Here is a 24,025-nt window from a genome sequence, read left to right as displayed (position 1 = left end):
AGAACCATTTTTCTCCCGAAAATCAATTCTTCCCCAAATAAGTTTTTTTCGGATATCCATTTTTTTCTAGAAAACAGATTTTCCCTTAAAAACTGTTTTCCTCCAAATCCGTTTTTTTACCGAAAAATTATTATTTTTTCTCGAAAATATTTTTCCGAAAACTGAAATTTTATAAAACCTTTTTTACTTGATAAAGACCGTGTTTTTCCCAAAAGAAATACTGGTGCTCGTAAAAAAAGGTTTCCGGAAGAAAAAAAAGATTTCCGTGAAAAAAATACTTAAATAATAATAACTAATAAGATTCTTATTAGTTGCCAAACAAACCAAAAAATATTACTTGGATTCATGAATCCGTGGAACCATGAATCCCAAGACTCGTGAATCCGCGGATTCATGATTCCCTCGTCCAAACACAACATTAATGAAAAATGAAAGAGGTCAAAATAGAAGTTGTTTAGAGGACCATTTTGAGGATTTGGTCATCTTCAATGGGGCAAAATGAAATTATCCCTTTATTAAATGGAATTAACCCTCAAATGATCAAATCTATTGATTAGAGAGAGAGAGAGAGAGGGAAATAGAGCTGATTGGGTGGTAAAATTTTTCCTTGAGCGAGAGAGAGGATCGGTGGTGGCGATGTCGTCGTCGTCGAAGATGGTGAACAGCAGCAGTGGAGGATCACTAGAAATAGAGGGCGAAGGATCATCATCATCGCATTCACCATCTTCGTCGTCATCGGAGCAAGAGAGAGGAGCTTTTGAGTATTTTGGATGGGTTTATCATCTTGGGATTAACACAATTGGTCACGAGTACTGCCATCTCCGATTCCTCTTCATCAAAGGCAAATACGTAGAGATGTACAAGCGCGATCCGCATGAAAATCCCACAATTGTTCGTCTTCTCACTTCTTCTACCATATTCTTACCTAATCTTATTTTTTTGGGCTCATTTAACGTTCTGTTGGATTATGGTTATTATTTATGAAGATGAATGCTTTAGTAATGGATTAATAGGTTCTTATTTAACTCCTTTATTTCCTTCTGATCAAAATTAATTACAGTTTGAGGTTAGAACCTGAGATATTGAAATGTAATAGATGAATTCTATAGAATTGTTATTCTTAAAGTTGGACTCTGACTAAGATTTGATATTTGGTTAACTTCGGTTATTTGTATTACCCCATTGTCAACGTTATTGTTACTTGACCTACAATAAAAGTGGCATCCAATGTTTTAATTGTTACGAAATTTTAATACTAAGAAAAAGAGAAACTTGTTAATTTTTGCAGCGAGCGCTGCAATATCGTGAAATTCTTGGAGTGGATCCTATATCCATAAATTTCTTTTTTTGGGATCATCTTTGACTTTCAAAATGTTGTAGCAGTTGTTAAGTGCATACTAGTTCGAGGGATTGTTCACACTCTCTCTTTGCTTAGCCTAATCATGCACACCTTTTTTCTTGAAGAAATTTGAAGTTGTAAGAATATCATAAATTATAGTTGCATTTTAGGTTTTCATCTCAATTCTAGTAAAAAAAATGCCGTGTCGACACAATAGAGGAATAACTTCTGACTAGTTTATTTGCGCTAAGTCTCACAGTTACTCTATTTTGTTGTTAAATTTCATATTTATAGCTTACAACTTATTTTAATGCAGAAACCCATCAGAAAGGGTGTTGTTGGACACACACTTATGGTGGAGGAGTTAGGTCGTAGGAAAGTAAATAATGGGGTAAGACCTGACATACAATTTTATGCATTTTTTACTTAGTTATAAAATGAGGATTTGATTGTCTAGTTTGATATGCTTACTAGTTATTACCAAACTGCTTGTACCTTTTGTAGGTACGAGCTATCCTCTGTTTGCTCGCTTTGTCGAATGTTGAGCAAATATGTTGTTATTACTATTTTTGAATGATGGAACTAATGCAAGAATTATATTTTTCCTTAGGATCTTTATGCTATAAGACTTTTCAATCGATTGGACGAGAGCCGAAAAGGAGAAGTAAGTGATAGTTGTATATTTTTGTTTTTTTTTGAAAAGTTTGGACTAAGATATAATAAAAAAGTGGTATAGTACCAAGGAATGAAAAATCGACATATTTCGGTCGAAATCGCCGAAATATGTCGGTTTTTCAGATGAGGGAAACGAAAAGTAGCTTACAGAAGTTTCTTGTAGATTTTCGGTCGAAATATTAGATGTTTCGATCTAGATTCCGAAATATTCGAAATTTGGCCATGAAAGCAGACCTTCATCCTTTCTTCTCCATCTTTTGGTCGATTTCTTCTCGATTTCTTGTTGATTTCATTTCTATTTCATCGTTTTTAATCTTCTCCATGAAAACCCCATGAAATTACAGCTAGGTTCGAAGATTTCATATGAAACTCTAGAGAGAGAAAGTGGGCGGCCAGAGGAAGAAGACGATGAAAAAAGAATATCTGTTCTTCAAACCCTAATCTATTAGGGAAGTTTTAAGGGCGCCCCCGTAATTGTAAAAGGCACCTCTCTCAAGGCAGATGCCTTTGACATTTACAGCGGGCGCCTTTACAACTTTCCTTTGTAGTTATTTTCCCTTCAAGTCTTTTAATGTTATAGATTTGCCATTTGACCCTGACCTAGCTATGTGATTGCAATTTACACCTCAAACCTACTGATTATGTAACAAATCCGTTACTTTTTTTTTCATTTTTGCCCCTCATATCAACTATTTTCAACCATAATAGTACTATAACTATAACAATGTTCTCTTTAGGCTTCATGATGGATAAAATATATTAGTATATACAATACTAATAAATTTCTATCATTTTTGTGGTTTTGTAAAACTTCCACACAGACCGAAACGTTTCCACGAAACGTTTCCACTTTTGGATTGACCGAAATTTCCACCGAAACTGAAGTTTCATTCCTTGTATAGTACAATAAAAGAGAGCAGATAGTGAGACCTCTCTTACCCTCTTTCCTCCTCGAATCGGTTAATTCATTATCGATCATGACTCCATCCAATATTTGTCTCCCACTCACAAAAGCGCCTTGAAAAGGAGATATAAGCTTGTCCATTACTCTGGCCATTCTAGTGGCTAGAATCTTCGATATAATTTTATAAGACCCTCCCACCAAGCTAATAGGTCTAAAATCAGAGAAAGATGAGCTGCTCTTCTTCTTGGGGATTAACACAATAAACGTCTGATTCAATCTCCAGTGAAGGGAAACAGTCCTTGAGAAGTCAACTACCATTTCCATCATCGAATCTTTGATAATATCCCACCTCGATGCTATTAGATCCACTAGTCACCTCGAAGGTTTCTCGTTTCTTTCTTTCCAAATAGTTCTATATACTTTAGCAATTTCCTTGAACTTCAGATTGAAGATGTAGACTATAGAGTAATCTTCGTTCATCCATGTTAGGTTTCATATCTTATTCACATATTTTGTAATATGGTGGACGAGGGACCTGCAGAAAACAATTGTACTAAATATTAGGACTATGCAGATTATAGTGCACGACTTATCTGTGTAAATATGTTATGAGTACGTTAGGTATTGTGTTCAGTAGGATATGTTTAGGTGAATATTGGCTATCAATAAAAGAAGATGCACTAGCTCTGTTTAAGCTGATGTAGCTTTGTTTTTTCACTACAGTGTTATAGATGATATTTATGAAACCTAATATACTTGTGACAATTTTTTTTGAAACTTCACAAGAAGAAAAAAACAACACTTGGGGGCCTACGTCACACTATCATGGCCTCTCAGTTATGAACAAACCATAGTAAGATTTAGACTTAATGCATCCTAAATTTGTACTGCAATTGAATAGTAATTCTTTTACATCTTCCACCTGAGTGACATGTTGTGGATCGGATTCCTTGAAAATGATATGGGTCCTGTCCTTTAAAGGCAAATGATGATTTTTTTTTGAAACTTTAAATTAATATATTAAATGAAAAGAGAAAACTGTACAAAAGAGTGGGTTAGGTCATCGGATTTCTCACGATATCCATGCCTCCCAATTAACCACTATGTCTACACAAGATGTATGGCCAAAGGCACTAGATGATTGCACATGGATCAAGTCCCAAACTGCTTTACCAACCTTCGGAGTAATCAAATATTGCCATTGCATGATCGCCTGGTTGATCGTCGCAGAGGGACTCCAACTAATGTTAAACACCTTTAGGAAGTAAAGCCATAAACCCATGGCCGCCTGACAGTGAAGTAATAGGTGGTCTGTAGTCTCTTTCAGCTTCTTACAGATTATACATCTGTAGTTCGTTTACGTCTTATCATAGTTTTTATTAGAGGTTATTTTCTACATTTACCTGTAATTTTTCCCTTGATTAGTCGACCAATTATTTGGTTGTACTTCCTCCACAAGTAATTTGTAACATGTTTAATTTTTGAAAAAACTTGTTGGAAGTTGTTATTTTATTTTTATTATATGAATGTGATTGAAATCTAGGTTTCTTTTCTTAATAAGTATTCATTCAATTTTTTATTAAAAAAAGGTTTCTTTCTTAATTTTTACTGGCGTATATTTCACATTTATGTTAGATTGCTTGTGCGACTGCTGGAGAAGCCAGGAAATGGATGGAAGCTTTTGATCAGGCTAAGCAAGAGGTAATAATGGAGCTATAACATGGAAGGGACCATATTTGAACAAGTAGCCCCTGTTTTCGAATTTGACGATGCATGCATATCTTTTAATGAAGCCTTATCTATTGACTGATGATAGAAACTAGGAGGAACCTTTATAAACCAATTCCTTTTCATCTTCTTCTTCACTTTCCATTCTTCGTCTCTCTATAACAATCTGAAACTAAAAGGTAGTTGACATGTTCTACAAAACTACCGACTGACTCGCGGACCCCGAAATTGGCTGACTAGGCAGTTAGCTGAACTCTGCCAGTCAATTAGTAAAACCTTGACTTGTGGGTCATTGAATTGAATTGGCTTGGGCTACCCAAAGCCGACAATTCACGATTTACTCACGAGTCTGACTGCTTAGGCTAACATCCATTTTTTTTACTTATAGTTGAAACCAACCTATATAATATCCACTGTTCCTTGTAAGTTTTTCTTTTTAATTGATTAACTATTACTGGTTTGCCTACAGGCAGAGTATGAGCTGTTGAAAGGAGGTAGTTCACATCGAAAACTAAGCGTTGAGAATGAGTATGCTAAGTACTATTTGTTTATTTTAAATGCGGACATTATGCACTTTCTTGAAAATAATGAACTTCATACTCCCTGCCTACCTTAATTGTTTAACTTAAAGAGATATCTGTTGTTGTAGGCTGGAGTGCTGTACAGTGGATAACATTAAAGTCGGTTACAGTTTGTTGTTCAGTCAAAGTTATTCCATGCATTATTGTTTGGAAATGGCTTTTCTAAATAAGTTTATAGAATGGTTTCCATGAGAGGATGCTTAGGTTGATGATATAGAACATTTCAAATGTAAATTTAATAGACTATGTTCTTACTTATGAAAATGATGTCCATTGATAGCCTAGGTCCAACAACTCGTTTCCGCGTGTTCTTATATTTATTTGAAAGTGAGTGTTCCATAAAGTTTTCATAAGTAATGTGAGCCGACTTTTTCTTTCTTGTGTTAAGGCTCAATCTTGAGGGACATCGACCTCGGGTTAGGCGGTATGCATATGGTTTGAGAAAGCTTGTTAAAATTGGAAAAGGTATGACGTCAAAAACTCAAACTGACTTCCGAATTGCTTGTTTGAATGAATATTTTATGAAGATGAATATGTTATCTTTGTTACTGCATATATTGTTCTTGGTAGATTTTAGAAGTACTTTTTTTTGAAACTTCGAATGCATATCTGTTGAGAAAGAAAAATGATACAAGACTAGGTGACTGTTTCGTTATAACCTCCCCATAGTTTACAAAATCATTGTATGATTTTTACTTGGCCCATCTCATATTTCTACCCCAGTGGAATAATAAGCCTCTGATGTCTTCTACCCCGAGGATACTTTAAGGATTGGTGTTCTTGAAGATATTGTCATTTATCTCCTTTCCCGAGCACCACATTATGGCCATAAGGATTATGTTCCAGATCTTTTTTCTACTGTTGGGGTTTTTTAGACCACCCCATTGGTAGATGGCTTGATCGACTGACTCTGGTTAGTATACACCATTGAGACTTTATGTTTCTCAAATATGGGCTGTGCTGTATGACTAGGAGTAGATTTATTGTAGTAATTGTACTTCAAGTGAGTTATCTTTTCCACCAAGTAGTTGAAACTTGAAATTTGCCAATCTAGGCTATATGAAGGAGTTCTTTTTTTCTTTTTTACTTAAAGGTTGAACAAATTTGCCTCTTGCATTGGAGTACAAATATGATTTGGGCGAAGGATAAGTCATATTTTGATTTTATTTCTGGTTGGGATGAAAAGATGAAGTAACAAGTTCCACTTCTTATTTTCATCCCCCATGTAAATTCTTTTTATATCAATATTAATTCAAAGTTAAAAAAAAGAAGAAAATTTGGCCTCTTGCACTGAACATCTATTTCTTCCATAAACTTTTGGATGGAAAACAAAGACGCTTAGTTTTATATTCTCTTCAATTAACTGATGTAGGTCCTGAGCCACTTTTGCGCCAGTCCTCAAATCTAGTAGGCAATGGAAGGTTGGATGGACATCCTGAAGGTGATGCTGGGGATGCTGTCGAGGCACATCGTTGGAAATGTGTGCACACTGTCAATGGTAGTTTTTTTTGCCAAATTCTTTTATGTTATTTTACTTTGCTTGCTATCTAACTTATCATTTCTCCCCTTCCATAAGCACCAAATTCTCCCCTTCCATAAGCACCAAATTTTTGTTTTTTTGAAACTCCCAATGATTTTTATTCAGAAAAAAGAACGAAATACAAGAGAGCCCAAAGGGCCTATACAATTACACGACTATTTACAATGTCCAAGCTTCCCAATACTCCAATAGTGTACAATGTCGTAATAGTGTAATACGATAACGTATTATAATATAATATATTTCTAGTTTCCATAAGCACCAAATTATATACAAAGGGATTATGTTCCAGATCTTCCTCCTACCCTTAGGGGGTTTCAGACAACCCCATTGATAAATGGCTTGATCAATCAAATTTTGGATACATCACTGGGACTTTGCCGCTTGGATGAAGTACTCCCAGAGAGTAACGGCTATTTTGCAGTGTAGCAGCAGATGGTTTACTGTGTCTTCCTTTTCTTTGCATATTACACATCTACTCGCCATCTGAAAACCTCTTCGGTTCAACATGTCCGCCGTTGAAACGTTCTGGAGGCATGCTGCCTAGAAGTAGACCTAGCAACGAAGGTATTTAGGAAAGTAATAAGCCATTAATTAAGCGAAATGAAACTCGACCTAGTAAGCATGGTTTCTTCAAAATTATATCAAGAGATTCCATGTTTTAAATGTTAATCTAATTCATTCTCCGGTAGCATTCCTTAACTGAAAAGACTTTCTTGTCCCCATCCTTCCAAATTCTAGTGTCTTCCTTTCTAAAGGGTGTATATTATATATCGTTTCCAACAATTGCGGGAGGATAGGAGCTTCCTAATCGTTCAGGTTTCTTCTTTGTTGTAGCTCCCACCCTCCTTTAATTGTATTATAGAGTTGATTTGCTGTAGCGTCCTTTGAAATAGACAGATGATAAATGGCTGGGAAGTACTCCTTCAGACTTACGTTCTGGCACCATTCGTCGTGCTAGAATTTGATGGATCTTCCATCTGCCAACCTCCATTATGTTAGCCTGGTGAAGCATTGCATTCTGTTTTGGACCCCATGCCATGCCCCGCATCCATAAAGCTGATAGGGGACGTTGTTGTTCTCATAATTTTAGATATGAAGGTTTTCCATAAAGCTCGTTTCTCCTTAGCGAATCTGTAAATCCATTTGGATGGGAGGGCACCGTTCATCATCTGGAGGTTTTTCACTCGCAGGCCCCCTTCTTTCAGGTCTTGGCAAATGATGACCCAAACCACCCAATGGCTCCTCTTTTCGTCCTTATCATCCCATAAGAAATTGCACATTTTCTTATTAATCTGCTTCAAAACTGCTGCTGGAATTGAAATAAGGAAAGGATAAAGCGGATATAACAGAAGAGGAGGTTGTAGGAGCCTTAGAGGATTTGGCTAAGGATAGTAAAGCTCCGGGCCCTGGTGGTTTTTCTATCTCCTTTTATAGAAAAGTGTGGGATATCATTAAGGTTTCAATGATGGATATGAATACAGAGTTTTTCGAAACTGCTACTCTCCACTGGAGACTTAATCATACCTTCATTGTCCTTATTCCGAAGAATCAAAACAGTTCCAAGTTCCCTGATCATAGGCCCATTAGCTTGGTAGGAGGAGCTTACAAGATCGCTTCCAAAATCCTAGGTATGAGGTTGTCCAAGGTGATTGGCAGTATCATTTCACCTTTTCAAGGTGCTTTTGTGGGAGGCAGACAGATATTGGATGGGATGATGATAGCTACTGAACTAATCGATTCCAGGAGGAAAGAAGGTATTAACAGGCTGGTGGTTAAAGCAGACTTGGAGAAAGCTTATGACAGAATCAGTTGGGACTTTTTATACCAGGCTATGCACAGAATGGGATTTGGATATAATTGGAGGAGTTGGGTCTATTCCTGTATTTCGACAGCTATGTTCTCAGTTCTCATCAATGGAAGACCCTCGACAGTTTTTCAAAGTTCTAGAGGGATTAGGCAGGGAGACCCCCGTCCCAACTCTTGTTCCTTTTAGTTGCTGAAGTTCTTAGCCATTGCTTGCAGATAGCTGAGGAGAACAGTTGGGTTAAAGGATTTACATAGAAGATAGTATCAATCACTTGCAGTTTGCAGACGATACATTATTCTTTATAGATGAGAGTGCAGAACAATTACAGAAGCTTAGAGACATTTTGACATGTTATGAAACAGCGTCAGGCCTTAAAGTGAATATGAAGAAATCTACATTTATATTGCAACTAAAGTAGGGGAGAAGAACATGAACCATGAGATGATCAAGAACTTTGGTTGCCAAGTAGGGACTTTTCCTACCTCCTACCTTGGCCTTCCATTAGGAGAGAGGTACAAGTCCAAGAAGCTTTGGGATCTGGTTCTGGAACGTATTAACAAGAAGCTAGCAGCATGGAAAGGGCATCTGCTATCTAAAGGTGGCAAAAGAACTCTCATCAAATCAGTCCTTCAAGCGTTGGCTAAATATTTCCTTTCCTTCTTTACCATTCCTATGGGAAATTCTAAAGGAGATAGACAGAAGATGAGTTCTTTCTTGTGGAACACTTTTAAAGATCAGAAGAGTCTTCATTGGGTGGCTTGGAATTCAATCAGCACTAGCTAGCAACGGTTGGTTAGGAATTAAAAAAATTAAAAGTGATGAACCAAGCCCTCCTAATGAAATGGCTACGGAGAATGGATCAAGACAGTGGCTCTCATTGGAAAGGGGTGATATGGAGTAAGTATGGGAAGAGTTGTGCGGATTGGGCTAAGAATTGCAGTAAAAACACCTTAGGATGTGGGGTCTAGAAAGGTATAATTTCCAACTTGAGATCATACCAAAATATCACAAAATGGGAACTAGTGAATGGGGAGAAGATAAGCTTTTGGTCAGATGTTTGGGTACGCTCTGAACCTCTCTAAGTGAGTTTCCCTGATATTTTCAATGTGACGCTTCAGAAGAATATTTTGGTGTCCAATGCCTTTAGCTTTGAGTCCCAAACTTGGGTTGATTAACCTTAGAAGGAACCTTAATGATTGGGAAGTGCAACAATATGTAAATCTTTTGGAGATTTTACATGGTATAAACCTCTCAGGTAGTCAGGATAAAAAGGTGTGGGCTTCAGTGGAGAAGGATGCTCTATCAGTCTCCAACTGCGACAAGCGACTAGACCTGGATAGTCCAGATTTTTGATCCCTGCTCCACTAGGGTCATCTGGTATAAAGTAATTCCGTTTACCCAACAGATGTGCCTTTTGTAAGGAAGAGGAAGAGAGCATAGATCACTTATTCCTTCATTGTAAAGTTCTCATAGCTATCTGGAAGTTTTTCATCAACTCCATTTCAGTTCACTGGTGCAGTCCCAACACAGCTACTCAGATGCTGGCTCAATGGGACGGTCCGTGTAAAAGGAGAAAGAGAAAAGAAGTCTGGCAGCTTGCGCCAGCAGCTATCTTTTGGAACATTTGGAAAGACAAACACTAAGATCTTCAAGGAAAAGAACTTATCAAGCAATGTTGACATTGAAGACATTAAAGGGACTTTATTCTCTTGGATTAGGAAGCTAGAAATATAAGAATGTAACCTTCCTAGATGTAGTTGTCCATCGGGATGCATGGATTCGTGAGAGATTCCATAGCCATTCTCCCTACCTTGTAAATATTTAGTCTTTTCTTTTATATATTCATTCGAAGTTTCAAAATAAATAATTAAGGAAAGGTAGTGTATAGAAGAGCTGATATGACTGCCTTAATAAGGGCCAACTCCCCTCTTTTGATAGTGACTTCTCCTTGAAGCCGACGACTTCTGATTTATTCTCTTAATTACCGGATCCTACAAAGTGTTGTTTTTGTATCCTCTCCTAGTGGAAGTCCTATGTATGTCGTCCGTGGGGATTCCCGAAGTTTCCGGTGTTTTCCTGACAATTAATTCTTGTTTGCTGCTCTAAGACTAAATAGATAGAAGACTTGTTGTAGTTTCCCATTGGGCCAGTGGCTAGTTCGAACCAAACCAAAGTATTCTTTAGATTCCTGAGTTGGGCTGGCTCCTCTTCCTCAAAGAACAGGGTTCTGTCCGCAAATTGGATATTATTAAGTGATGCTCCATCGCTCTTCACCTTGAAACCCTTAATCCATTCATTCTCCTCCGCCTCCTCATACAGTAGCTGAGGAGTTCTGCTACTAGTAAGAACATCATAGGAGACGAGTGGCTCCCATGCCTAAACTAGTTGGAGTTCTTGAAAGGTTTAGTGGGGTTACCATGGTTTATTTTCTTCCACATGGTCCATATTTTCTTGAAGTTACGTGGTTTATTTCAACTGTGATGTTCAGATCTAAAAACTTATTCTTGGAGGTTACATGGTTTTATTTCCTTCCACACGGTCCATGTTTGCTTGAGATATCATGCTCTACGTGGTACTCTTTATTCCACGTAACCATTGTAATGCCCTAAATAAACAGATCAAGATGTCACTTAAATTTTTTATTGGCAACATTTGTCTAATGCTATGCTAGTTGGTTATCTACAAATTTGTTTTCACCATGTAGCAAAATGGAATTGTGTGAAGCTAGTTTTAGATTGTATGTATGTTGTTAGTTGGCTCATGATTATTCTTTATTCTTCTGTAGGTATAAGAATATTTGAGGATGTTGCTGGCGCAAAGGTAAATCCTACTTCATTATACTTTTATGCAAATTTATAAAGGGTTATTTCCCAAATGGCCCCTAGTTTATTGAAAATACGTAGATGACCCCTTTTTTGCCGTTACCGTCCATTGACCGTTAACTTTATATTTTCTGTCCCACAATTGCTCTTCTTTTAATTCTCTGACCTATTTAATTCTCTGACACGTTTAAATTCTCTCCCGTCTTCTCTAAAAACTCTCTCTTTCTAAAAACTTTCTTTCTTTAAAATCTTTTTAGAGAGAAATAGAAAGTGAAAATTATTCCAAGATCTAAACTGAGCTTTAACATTAATCCGAGATTTTCCCTCCAAGTAAAAAAAGTAGTGAACAAAGAAAAACTTCTAGAGTTTCTCTCTCTAGTTTTGTATAGAGAGAATTTAGATCTGAGTACTTCAGTGCAAAACACGAACAGTGAAAGAGGGATATCTAGAACAGTGAAAGAGGGATATCTGCGGAATCGTCTTCTTCATCATCATATCTTAGCCGCTTCCTAAATCAACGAAGGAAAAAAACATGAAAGTTAGTATAGATTTGATCATGAAAAAGCCAAGAAAACCTAAAATTTCAATAATCAGAGTTCCAATCAAACCAAACCAAAAACTAAAAGAAGCTTCAAATGCCGAGAAAATCGTAGTAAACTTTTGAAATTAAGCCATTTTTTGATCGATGATCGTGGACTTGGAGAAGCCATTTCCTAACCAATTTGATCTATACTGACGTTTGAACATGAAGAAATAAGAAACTGAGCTAGTAAAAGCCATTATCGATTTGATCTAAAAAAAATAGAAATGCCAGTTTAGATTTGATCATTAAGAAACCATTTTCTAATCAACAATCTAACTTTTGAAATGAAGCCATTGTCGAGCAACCTTGAGATATCATTGTAGTTGAAGCTTTAGCAATAAAATCAAAATCCCTGGAAACAAATAGACGATTCTTGTTGTTAGTGATGGAACTACTAAAATTAGGGTTTCTTATGTTGATTTTCCATCTTCCAATTTCGGTACTGAAAATAGGGTTTCTTATGTTGATTTTCCATCTTCCAATTTCGGGAATTAAACCCTTTTAGGGAGATTCATGGAGAACTACTGAAATTAGAGTTTCTAATGTTGATTTTCCGCCGCCGCTACTATATCTTCAAGTATATTATTCTCCGATTCCAATATCTGGACCTCAAATCGATTAATTTCTGATTGAAGATGAGAAAGCTTACTGGCCTGTTCTCTCTTCTCTTTTGCTTCTTTGACAAGAATATCATTGAGAGTTTTAGAGAGAGAGAGAGAGAGAGAAATATAAAGGGGGATTGGACCTTACTGTTTACAATCTAGAGACGGATGAGAGATGTTGTTAAGAGGGAGAAACAAATGAGGCAGAGATATTAAAATTTTAGATAGATAAAAATTATAGAGAGAAAATTTAGGGAGGATGAACCTATTAAAAAGAGATTTATGTGATGAGACTTTTTAGAGAGAGAACTAAAAGAAGGGTATTTTGAGATAAAAAATCTGACTTTAATGGTTATGTGATGGTAACGGCAAAAATGGGGCCAGTTGGGTATTTTCGATAACTAGGGGGCTGCGCGGGAAGCTGGTCATAAACTAGGGGGTCATTTGGGAAATAACCCAATTATAAAATAAAGGTCCCATCCTTGAATACAATGAAATAGGCTTCATTAAATCATTATTTTTATTTTAAATTAGAGTGAATATATTGAAAAGAGAAACAAACTATACACAGAAAAAGAAAAGGCTGAAAAACTTAGGGAGCTTGTTACACCATCCCTGCATCCCAGTTAACAACCATATCAAGAAAAGAAACATCCTTAAAATCTTTTAAAATCCTAGACCAAGCGAAAACAGTTCCTTTGATGTCTTCTATGTCGACTTTGCTGGTCAAGTTTGCTTCCTTGAAGATTTTGTTGTTCCTATCCTTCCAAAGATTCCAAATGATAACCGCTGGGATTAGGAGCCAAATTTTTCTCCTTGATTTTTATTTTCACGCCTGCCCATTGTTCCAATAGGTTATCCAAAGAGTTTGGACAACACCATTGAACCTTGAAAGATTTAAGGAAGAAATTCCATAGATCATTTGCTGCTTGGCAGTAAAGGAATAGGTGGTTAATCAACTCCTCCTCTGATTTGCACAATACACATCTACTGATCAGCACCATGCCTCTGTTCTTCAAGTGATCCACAGTTGGTAACCTTTCAAGTGCTACTGCCCAAATTGTGAAACTAATCCTCAATTCCTCATAGGAATTTGATTTTTCCAAATCATATTTATGGCTGCTGAGCTTAAGTGAGCTTCCTTTGTAGAGACTCTGATGTAGAAGTTTTTCACACTTAAATCTTCCTCTCTTTAAATTTCCAAACTCTACAATCAACTTCAGGAGAGGGGTGGATTGTCTCGATGAGGGCCAAAAAAGATTAGCCACCCTTTGGACTTCCCAATCATTAAATCATTATTTTAATTCATTCCAGTGAAAAAATTTGCAAAGGCGTTGCTGGAAACTGTCTCTCAGTGACAACAAATCATCAGATTATAAACCATTTCGCAAATACGAAATGCGTCTGAAGACCAAATTATGTGTCAGACTTGGTTGAAAATAAACCGTGGTCAATATATTTTTTCGGCTTGGGTACCCTGTGCAAACTTCAAAAACATGTACACACCCGTCTGGACCTATGCAAACCTGTGCAGATCAAATGCAAAATATGTGCGGAATTTGTTTTTTTGTTTTGAAAACTTTGAATGAATAAATTATAAAAAGGAAAAGTACAAAAAGTGAGGGTTGGGTCTTGGATTATCTCAGGATAAGTACAAAAGGATATGTGCCGAATTTGTGCCAACCTTACCGACCCAAACTTGGGGAAACGAGCAAACCTTATTAGGAAGGCGGGACGTAAAAAAGTTGTCGAATCCTTTTTGTCAAACAAAATTTGTGGCCTAGGGAGATTTGACCAATTTTGCCCTTTACCAAAACTAGGAATGTCACTAACGCATGCATATAAGGATGTTATTAGCAGATCCACATATATTGCCTGCATTTGCACATGTAGAAGGCCTTTGGGTAGCATGAAAAAGAAGTGATGCTATTAAGTATATCATATGGCTATATGTCCATTGACGAGTGTTTGTATTCATTCAAATTTTCAAAAAAATAATTGAGGAGTGTTTTTTTTCCCCGTTGGACGGCGAACGTGCGGTATGCGTTCTTGTCCGCCCATTGCGGATTCAAAGAGAATCATGGTACATTTTTTCTTTTTCTTTCAATATATTCATTCAAAGTTTCAAAAAACTAAAGATAAGGTATAAGCAATATAAGAACTTAAACAACACCAACGTTATATGTATATTTAAATGTAAAATTTCCATTTTGTCAAATTAAAAGATGTAGTTTGTTTCAGGCAAATGAGAAGTTGTCCGAAGCTTAGATTGATGCTTACATGAATAAATAAGACTATTTTACAAGTTAAAACTTAATCCATCCGTTCGTACCCTTTTCCATAACTGACCCCTGAGCATTTTAGCTTGTGACAGGCCAAAGGCTGAGCCGAGGCAGGCCAAGTTACTCGACCGAGTTCTTATTTTTTCTTGAAACTTTGAATAAATATATTGAAAGAAGGAAAAAATATGTACCGAGGGGGGGGGGAGCTAGGATATGGATAATTTCACGATATCCACGTCTCCCAATTGACCACTACATCTACATAAGAAATAGATCTAAAAATACAATTCTTTTCGCCAATAAGTAGATAATCCCTTTGACATCCTCTATATCTAAGGAGCTGGACAGATTCAGGTCCTTGAAAATTTCGTTATTACAATCGATCCAAATAATCCAAATGATGGCAGCTGGAATAAGATCCTAAATCTCCCTCTTGTTTTTCGGTTTATACAGCCCGTTCCATTGCTCAACCAGCTGGTTAATCGTCCTAGGCCTACAACATTGCACCTTAAGAGGAGCCGAGAAGTAATTCCATAGGCTCTCAGCCACTTCACAAGACAAAAAGATATGATCTAAACTTTCTTCTTTCTGTTTGCGTAAGACACATATACTGGTTAGAACAAAACCCCTTCTCTTTGGAATATCTATTGTTGGCAGCCTGTTTAAGAGCAGGGCCCAAAGCAAGAAGCTAACTTTAGGAGGAATTGAGGGGCGCCAAATGAAATTTACCAGATTCGAGCTTAAGATATGCTGGTCCGTGATCAACCGCTGATAGCAATTGCTTACACTAAGCTACTCCTTCTCTTTGGACTTCTATACCCTCTTGTCTAGGATATCAAATGGTTTAAAATTCATAACCTATTAAGGTATGCTGGTCCGTGATCAACCACTGATAGCAATTGCTTACCATAAATAAGAACGGTAACAGAGTCAATTTTCATGCATCAACATGTATAATATCACAAGGAGATGATATAATAATTCATAACCTATTAAAATCCTACAATAGTCTAAGTGATGATATTCATAACTTTTTGAGATCCTTCATTTCAAATCCCTGATTCAGGACTTGTTTAAGTTTTCTTAATTTCTTCAACATCTTCCCAGTCATAACCTTATCATTGACATACATAATTAAGATTGTCTTGTGTCCATCGCCCCTTTTTCCTCTTTAACCTAACATTTTCCTTCTTTTTTCCTCATCTACCTTTTTCATTTTCCTTCTTCCTTCTATCATCTTCTTCCTTTCTTCTTCTTCTCCCTAGACACTGGTGTTTCCTTCATCTTTTCCTGTTTTATTTTTGAGGTTATAAATACGGAAACATGGTAAGACATGATAGACATGAAGCTAAGTGGAAGTACAAGATTGGATTATGCCCTCCTAAGTAAATTAGGATTAGTATCTCAAGGCTACTTAAGGAGTACAAGATGGGTTAATTTTAAGACCCTTACTAGGATGAATGAAGATGGGAAATGGCTAAAACACTAGCTTTTGTCTGACATTTGGATTTCAGATCGTCTTCTCCAATTATGTTTCCGTACTGTCTTCTCTCTGGTGAGTAACTTCTTCGATCTCCTAGTCATTGAGATCTCTCTACCTTATTTTGGCTCGGGATCATGTTCAGGCTTCCTCCATCTATAAGGACATTTGGAAGGATAACATTCCTTAGAGAATCAATTTCTGTTTTGGGAAGCTTGTTTGGAAAAGCTCCCCACCTATGATATGATGAGAAAGAGAGGAATAAGTATAGCGAACATATGCTCTCTTTGTGGGAAGGATGAGGAATCAGTTCCTTACCTTTTTATTTACGTGAGGTTATATATTTGGTGCGGTAATCCTTCCTTAGCAGTATTAATGTGGTATGGTCTACTCCCTCCTCTTTCACTAATCTCCTTTTTTTGCTTGGTCGGGAATTTGGGAAGGTAAGGACAAGAAATAATTACTCAATTTGATCCCTAAAGCCTTGATTTCAACGACGTGGAAGAACAATGTACTCCCTCCTCTCTCATAGTATGATTTCAACTTAGCCCAATTTAGATTTCTACTCCAATGGGAAAATAGTCCCTTAACATCTTCCACCTTAGTGACATTTAGTGGATTCAAATCCCTGAATACCATATCGAATTTATTCTTCCAAAGGCATTTGCTGATCGCAAGTAGGACCATATTCCAAACCTCCTTGCCATCCTGTGAAGTTTTCAAATATCTCCACTGAGTGATACCTTGGTCAATCGTCCATGGAAGCTCCAACTGTCATTAAACGAGTTTAGGAAATAGAGCCATAATCCCATGGCCACCTTGCAATGCAACAAAAGGTGGTCCATAGTCTTTAGCTCCTTACACTGAATGCATATGTTCACAAGTTGGGAACCTCTTTTTTAGGTGATCAATTGTAGATTTGTAGGTTCCATATAGGTAATCGTGAAGCCCCAAGCCTTAGCAGTTAACGATTTTTCCCCACATTTGGCACCTCAGAGCCAAACCCGCAGCTACGAGGTTTTGTGCTTCGCGAAGGCTCCACGAGCCCACCCAAAAGGCCTCGACATTGGCGAACCACACGATTTGCCTTACCATCAAAGTACGCAGATATACTGTGGACCCCCATATGTACGATTTTGTCCTCACTTAGCCACCACCCGCCATGGTGTGAGGTTTTGTTCCACGTTGGGAAACCCCCGAAATTGGCAAAGATACACAATTCCCTTACCCATCAGAGTACGCAGCGACACTGTGGACCCTGAACATGTACGATTTTGTCTCCACTTAGCCACCATCCAGCATGGTGTGAGATTTTGTTCCACATTGGGAGGCGTCGACATTGGCGAAGAAACAGAATTCGCCCCACCATCAGAGTATGCAGGGACACCGTACATGTACGATTTTGTTAAATCTCTCCGAACAACAAGCCCCAAAATTTCCTTAAGTTTACCTTCTCATACTTCCCAATTTGCACTCTAAAACCTCTTCCTTTTTGGTCAACAAAAAAATGACAGGCCAGGTTCAGGTAAATCTTGACCAACCTGAGTGGTACCTTTTTGGAGCTCATATCGGGCTCAGTTCGTGTCCGTTTTCTGTACGCATCAGTGTTATGATTCTTCTTTCTTTGTTCTCTGTTTGGTGAAGGACCTCAAACTGCAATGTTCTCTATATGGCCTCGCCTAAATTAAAAACTATCCTCAACAGGGTAACTTGGTGTATTTGGCTCTAGTTGTCTGTTCTTTTTAAAAGTGGAGTACTTAAATCTTTGATGTTCTATATAATACCTGGACGGCTGGACCATCACTTACTGTGTCCGATTCTAGTTCTTGACCTTGTGAATTTTCTTCCTCTGATAGTTGAGCTCAGGTTTTCTTCTTATGCATAATCAACTACGCTTACTCTAAAAGTTTTTCTTTCTTAGTAGAGCCGGAAACATATTCTTGTAAAATCTGTTGCAGTCATTGATGCGAATGTGGATACAGTCTTTGAGATGGTTCTTAGCCTTGACCGACATCAGAGATACGAGTAAGCTGATTGAATTAACGTTACATCATTCTGCTTCTTGTCACAAAGTATCTCTAATTAAATGGTTTTTACAGGTGGGATATGCTGACCAGTGACCTAGAACTAGTAGATTCTGTTAATGGCCACTATGATGTAGTCTATGGGACATATGATCCAAAATATCTTACGCGGTATGTTTATTAGACTCTGAACAACCATATAGTTCTCCTTTTAAAGTTCAATTTTTTTTCAATTGCGCAATGTATTATAAAGTACATAATTTGTTTTTGCATCTCAAAGTTTTATATCGCTTCTACTATCTCTTACAGTCAACTAATATTTACCTGGCGGTTGTGGTGGCCAGGAAGCCAGTTACATTTCCATATTTAACTTTTAAAGAACCTTCTATATTTTAATTGATTAGTTTAGTTGTACAATTGTGCGTAAGAAACTTCAAGTGTCAATGTCGGTACGACGTTAGTGAAAGAAGCCACTTGTTAATTCATGCACAGAAGAGAGGGAAAAAGAACAAGGAATTGATTAATACCAATGAACAGTGATCTGAAAGTGCATAAAAGCTTAAAACGTTTATGAAGAAACTATGCAAGGGGTTTCCCGCAAATCAACTCTGACTCATATTGGCTAAGATGCGAAGTGTCTATTTTGGTCATTTCTTGCCATCTGCCACTATTTTGCATTTCCTGTTGTGCTCAAAGCCTTGCGCTGAGTAAAACAATACATCTATGAGGACGTAGAAATCCAGTGCCCTTCAGATCCTTTTTGTAACTTCCCTAACAATGCATTAACTTAATGGCCATTTTACTCATTAGTTTCGGATCATTTTGAATCACAAACTGTTGAAAGCTCAAATTGAGGCAAAACTTTCCCAAATAGACATGTTAATTTAGATTGCAGTTTATTTATTCATCATCATTGCTGTTGTCTTTGTCACCTTCAATGTTAATGATTATTAATAGCTCTTTGATGACCATATTGACAAAGCAATCTGTGTTGTAAAATTTCAGATAAACTAATTCTACCTTAGATGCTTTTTCTTGTCCAGGTGGCAGTCCAAAAGGGATTTTGTTTTTTCACGACAATGGTTTCGAGGACAAGATGGAGCATATAGTAAGAAGTGTTATTCATATTATAGATATCAAAAGTGCACTTCTGTTTTTTATATTTTACCATAGTTTCTTCTGACTGCGCACACCTAGCATCATGTCCAGTATAGTCATAGATGTGTATATTTTGGAAGCTGTAATATATACTGTGCTTAGCTTAAGTGAGCATCTATCTTCACATGCCACTTTGAAATGTGTGAAGATGGTTGTGTTAGGCTGTTGGAAGCTTACAAGCAAGAGGGCGAGCAACCCTGCTCAAAATGATTGGAAAACCGAACAAGTAGAAGGTGTTTTTGAGCTGCGATAGACTATAGGTCATTGGTGGGAGGCATTCTAATTTTTCCGAATAGATAAATTGGGATTGAATAGTTATTTTGATAAATAAACTGTAATTTCACCAGTGACGTGGCAGAAAATGATGCAAAGTATTTCTTTAAGGGTCAAGATAGATCAGTGTTAGTCAACTAATTTTATTAGAAAAACAGTCCACCACTACAAAGATGGAGTCCATCCCTCTTTTTGTTCTAGGCAATCCCAAAACAAAATCCATGCTCACATCCTCTCAAGGCCAAGTAGGAACAGGAAGAGGGGTATAAAACCCTGTATTTTTCACCCTTCCTTTAGACTCTTGACATATTTTACATTTATCAACAAATCGGTAAACATCACGCCTCATTCTTGGCCAAAAGAACTTTTGTTCAACCATAGCATATGTTTTATCACGACCAAAATGTCCTCCCAAGCCACTACTATGCATATCAACGATGATTCTTTCGCTCAATGAGCAATCAGGTATGCACAACTGTACGAATTAGCTCTCTTTACTGTTGTAATCAGTATGGTCAGCCTGTTCACTTTAAGTGTTGCATTAGAAAATCCCCCACATGTTAAGGTACAAGACAGAGAAGCTTGCTTTGTAAAATATGCGAGCAACAATGTAAAAAGCCAATAGTCCTTTTAAGGCCAGCCTTTGAAAAGAAAAGTTAGGCACATCACCATCTTGATTTGCAGTTGACATCAATATCAAAAATGTCCAATATGCGACTATTATACTTAATATGAATCTCAGGTATCACTCTTATATCGGGTATCCGTTGGTTGATATGCAAAGTACTTAATATCAACTCTTAGCCTTAATACTACGATGTCTCCATCATCGGTCACTGTCCGGCTAAGAAAATTAGTATTACTGAGGAAGGAGTGTTTAATACCCTTGTACTGGAAGAGGGGGCCTTGAACATCGGATGTTGGTTCAGGAAAGATTTCTCTTCTCACGTTTTCTGGATAACATCATGCACAAATCTTAAAGGACAATGCCGTTTCTATGCATGAAAGAAATATGAATGATCTCCTTGTCACTAATAAAGGGGTAAGGGAGGTAAAGAAGGCTATTGATGTGAGGCTTCAAATGTTATTTACATTATAACATTTTGTTCGGGAAACCCTTGTCTCCAATTACTTTTGATGACAATGTGATGCAAGGCTTGAGTTTTGTTTAGGTTAGGGTAAGGATGTTGATTAGTTTTCTTTTATTAGGCTAGACTCCTAATCTTGATAGGTGGTGTACCTAGCAAAATGTTATTTGGATTTACTCTATGTCTGAAGGGGTTTAATGTCACTTGGTTCTTAGGTTGCAAATTTTTGTAATTTGAGTAGGTTCAGGAGACTTTGGGACTTGGGAGAATTATTTATATATGGAGCTCGTAGTATGAACTTACAGGGGGATTAAGATAATTTCAGTGGAATTTCATTTTTTGTTTTTGAAAGTTTGAATGAATATATTGATAAAATTATGTATGTATAATGGGGCGGTGAACCAAATCAGTTAAAAAAGAAAGGGTTGTTACATAATCCAGGCATCCCAATTGACCGCCATATCAATGTATGGAACGTCTTTAAATTCCTTGATGGCCCTGGACCAAGCAAAGGAAGGGCTTGTTTAATTTTTGTGTTTTGAAAATTTATTTGTGTTTGCCTCTTGGGTAAGGTTATAGATCACAGTGTTATGCGTATGTTGCTGCAGCTATTTTACAATTTCCCGCAGTCCACAAAAAGAGACCTCCGAAATCTGGCTATCGGCGAACAAACATTACTCGTAAGTCTTAAGAAATTTTGTTGCTACTTTAGAACTCATTATGCATCTTCATGTTCATACTTCTCTGTTAGCTTGTTCTCTTTTAATGTGCTTACTCAAAAGCTTGGGTTATGTCGCGCTGGAGGTTCTTTGTTGGTTGCATTCTGGCAATAAATACTTTTTTTTTGAACCTTTGAATTAATATTGATGAAAAAGATACATAGAGGTTAGTTTTAAGATTTTATGTTACATCACCATTTCCTCCTACTTAGAAACAAAATCATAATAAATTGTCTTTTCCCCAATTAATCTTTCTACTCCAACGGAATAGAAATGCAAGAATATCCTCCACTGCCAGGACACTGTGAGGGTTTGAGTCCTTAAAGGTTTTGTAATTCCTATCCTTTCATAGTGCCTGCATGATTGCTATTGGAATAATGGCCCATAGCTTTCTTTTTGCCTTTTTAATTTTGAGATGTTGCTATTGGAAGATTGTCCTGTGCCATCGATTTAGGAAAGCACCATTCGTTCCCTGTTGTAGTTGTAAAGAAATCCCATGAGGGTCTTGCCTTGTCATAATGTAGGAATAGGTATTCTGCTGTCTCTCCGATCTTTCGAGCCTTACACACATGCTGCGTATATGCATCCCAAGGCTTTTAAGCATGTCCACTGTTGGGGCCTTGTTTTTTGTGGCTTCCCATACAGTAAAGCTTGCCCTTGGGGGAGTGTGCGAATCCCATATATGCTTTTGGCCTTTCAATGTGTTCATTTTGAATTGCCGTCAGTCACCATCTTTCTGTAGCACTGTTTAACTAATAGCTCAACCTTCTCCCTTGGTCTCCATACTTTTGTGTCTACTTCTCTCTCCTCAAGTCAGCAGATTTCAATTATATCCATAAGCTGCCAAGATTGAGATTTCCCAATCATTCAGGTTCTTTCTCGGAAGGATGTTCCAATTTCCTTGGTTCCAATTGAACATTTGATGTACCGTTGCTTCCTTCATTGTACGTAGATGAAAAGTTGTTGGAAATCTATCTTTCAAGCTCATTGTAGAACACCAAACATCGTGCCGAAAGTTGATTGTCTTTCCATCTCCCAGACTCCATCTTGTGATTGTGTTGAAGTTTGTCAGCCTGCAATAAACTCATTTCCAAACCCCACATCCGTAGGATGATTTAGTGAACTTATGGTCCAATCCACCCTTTTCTTCACCATGCTTCTCAGCAATTATGTTACACCCAAGCATAGTTTTTTCTGTTGTGAATCTCCGTAGGCATTTGGTTAACATGGCATCATCCAGTGTCCTCAAATTCTTGATCCCCATTCCTGTTTTAATCTCCTACAAAATCAGATTCCCAGCAACCCAGTGGATTTTTGTAGAACCTCTTTATTATTCCAGAGAAAGTCGCACGTCTTTTTACCGATCTTCTTAAGGATGGAGATAGGTATGGCAAACAGTGAAAGGTAGTAAAGGGGTAGTGCCGAGAGAAATGCCTTGATTAGTGTTGGCTTGCCCCCACGAGAGAACTGGCGGATAGTTTGCGGTTAATTTTCTGTTACACTGGATCCCATAATGCGTTGCATTTATATCCTTTTCCCAGAGGGAGGCCTAGGTAGGTGGCTGGGAGAAGTTCCAGCCTGCATCTCAAAATACTAATATCTGTTGGGAGTCTTGCCCCTCTCAGTGGCTTAAGAACCGGGTAAATTTTTGGTCTGGAACAATTTACCTTTAGCCCTGATGCCAATTCAAACCATATCAGGATGTCTTTGAACTTTCTGAGTTGTCTCGTGTCGTCATCCACGAAAAAGAGGGTATCATCTGGCATCAGCAAACTGGAGGTGGTTCGCTGGGGTACCGTTATCTTTAGGCTTGAAACCAAGTATGAATTCATTCTCTTCTGCCCGTCTTAGGCAGTGACTTAGAGTTTCTGCCACCATAAGAAAGAGGAGTGGGGAAATGGATCTCCATATCTGATCCCCCTTTAGTTCTGAAATAGTCTGGTAGGGATTCCATTCATCAGTATCGTGAATGAAGCTGATGATATAAACCTATACATCCATGGTCTTTATTTATACCCAAATCCCATTCTGTTCATGGTTTGATACAAGAAATCCCAGCTGACTCTGTCATAAGCTTTCTGGAGGTCTACTTTAACCACCAATCCTTGTCTACCTTTCTGCCTTCTGGAGTCAATTAGGTCATTTGCGATGAGTACCCCATCTAAGAAAAATAAACACAACTTTGGTACTTTTTAGATTGAGATGTTGCATCTACTGGAACTGCTTATTTCTCGCTGAGTAGAATATGGAACTTAAACATATCGCAACTGCCGTTTCTCTAATGTTGGGCAGCATACTTAAAGCGTCTATGTAAACCTACTTTCTTTTCTCCAGTTTCTGGTAAAATCTTAACTAATTTTTTTTTTTTGAAAATTTTGAATAAATTAAAGGAAAGGGAGAAGATACAACGGAAAAGG

The 24,025-nt window shown here is 37.5% G+C and overlaps 1 protein-coding gene across 2 annotated transcripts in view; it reads left to right on the top strand.

Annotated features, from left to right (window-relative positions):
• The first annotated feature begins 339 nt into the window (after positions 1-339).
• LOC147530993 (ENHANCED DISEASE RESISTANCE protein (DUF1336)) overlaps positions 340-24,025 on the top strand; it is a 43,708-nt gene continuing 20,022 nt past the window's right edge. Inside the window, exons 1-12 of one of the 2 annotated variants that reach the window (XM_086647000.1) lie at positions 340-891; positions 1,656-1,730; positions 1,950-2,003; positions 4,554-4,619; positions 5,116-5,174; positions 5,616-5,692; positions 6,600-6,725; positions 11,363-11,397; positions 18,271-18,371; positions 18,446-18,541; positions 19,414-19,478; positions 21,498-21,569. In XM_086647000.1, the coding sequence (XP_086503126.1) occupies positions 637-891; positions 1,656-1,730; positions 1,950-2,003; positions 4,554-4,619; positions 5,116-5,174; positions 5,616-5,692; positions 6,600-6,725; positions 11,363-11,397; positions 18,271-18,371; positions 18,446-18,541; positions 19,414-19,478; positions 21,498-21,569 (1,081 nt within the window). In that variant the 5' untranslated portion in view covers positions 340-636. Of the gene's footprint in view, positions 892-1,655; positions 1,731-1,949; positions 2,004-4,553; positions 4,620-5,115; positions 5,175-5,615; positions 5,693-6,599; positions 6,726-11,362; positions 11,398-18,270; positions 18,372-18,445; positions 18,542-19,395; positions 19,479-21,497; positions 21,570-24,025 lie in introns of both variants that reach the window. The other variant, XM_086647001.1, reaches the window with a different exon arrangement.

This window comes from Eschscholzia californica, unplaced genomic scaffold (assembly GCF_041429995.1).
Source record: "Eschscholzia californica isolate CP2 unplaced genomic scaffold, dmEscCali1.0.p SCAF_6, whole genome shotgun sequence".
Lineage (NCBI taxonomy): Eukaryota > Viridiplantae > Streptophyta > Magnoliopsida > Ranunculales > Papaveraceae > Eschscholzia > Eschscholzia californica.
This window is presented reverse-complemented; position numbering and strand designations above follow the sequence as displayed.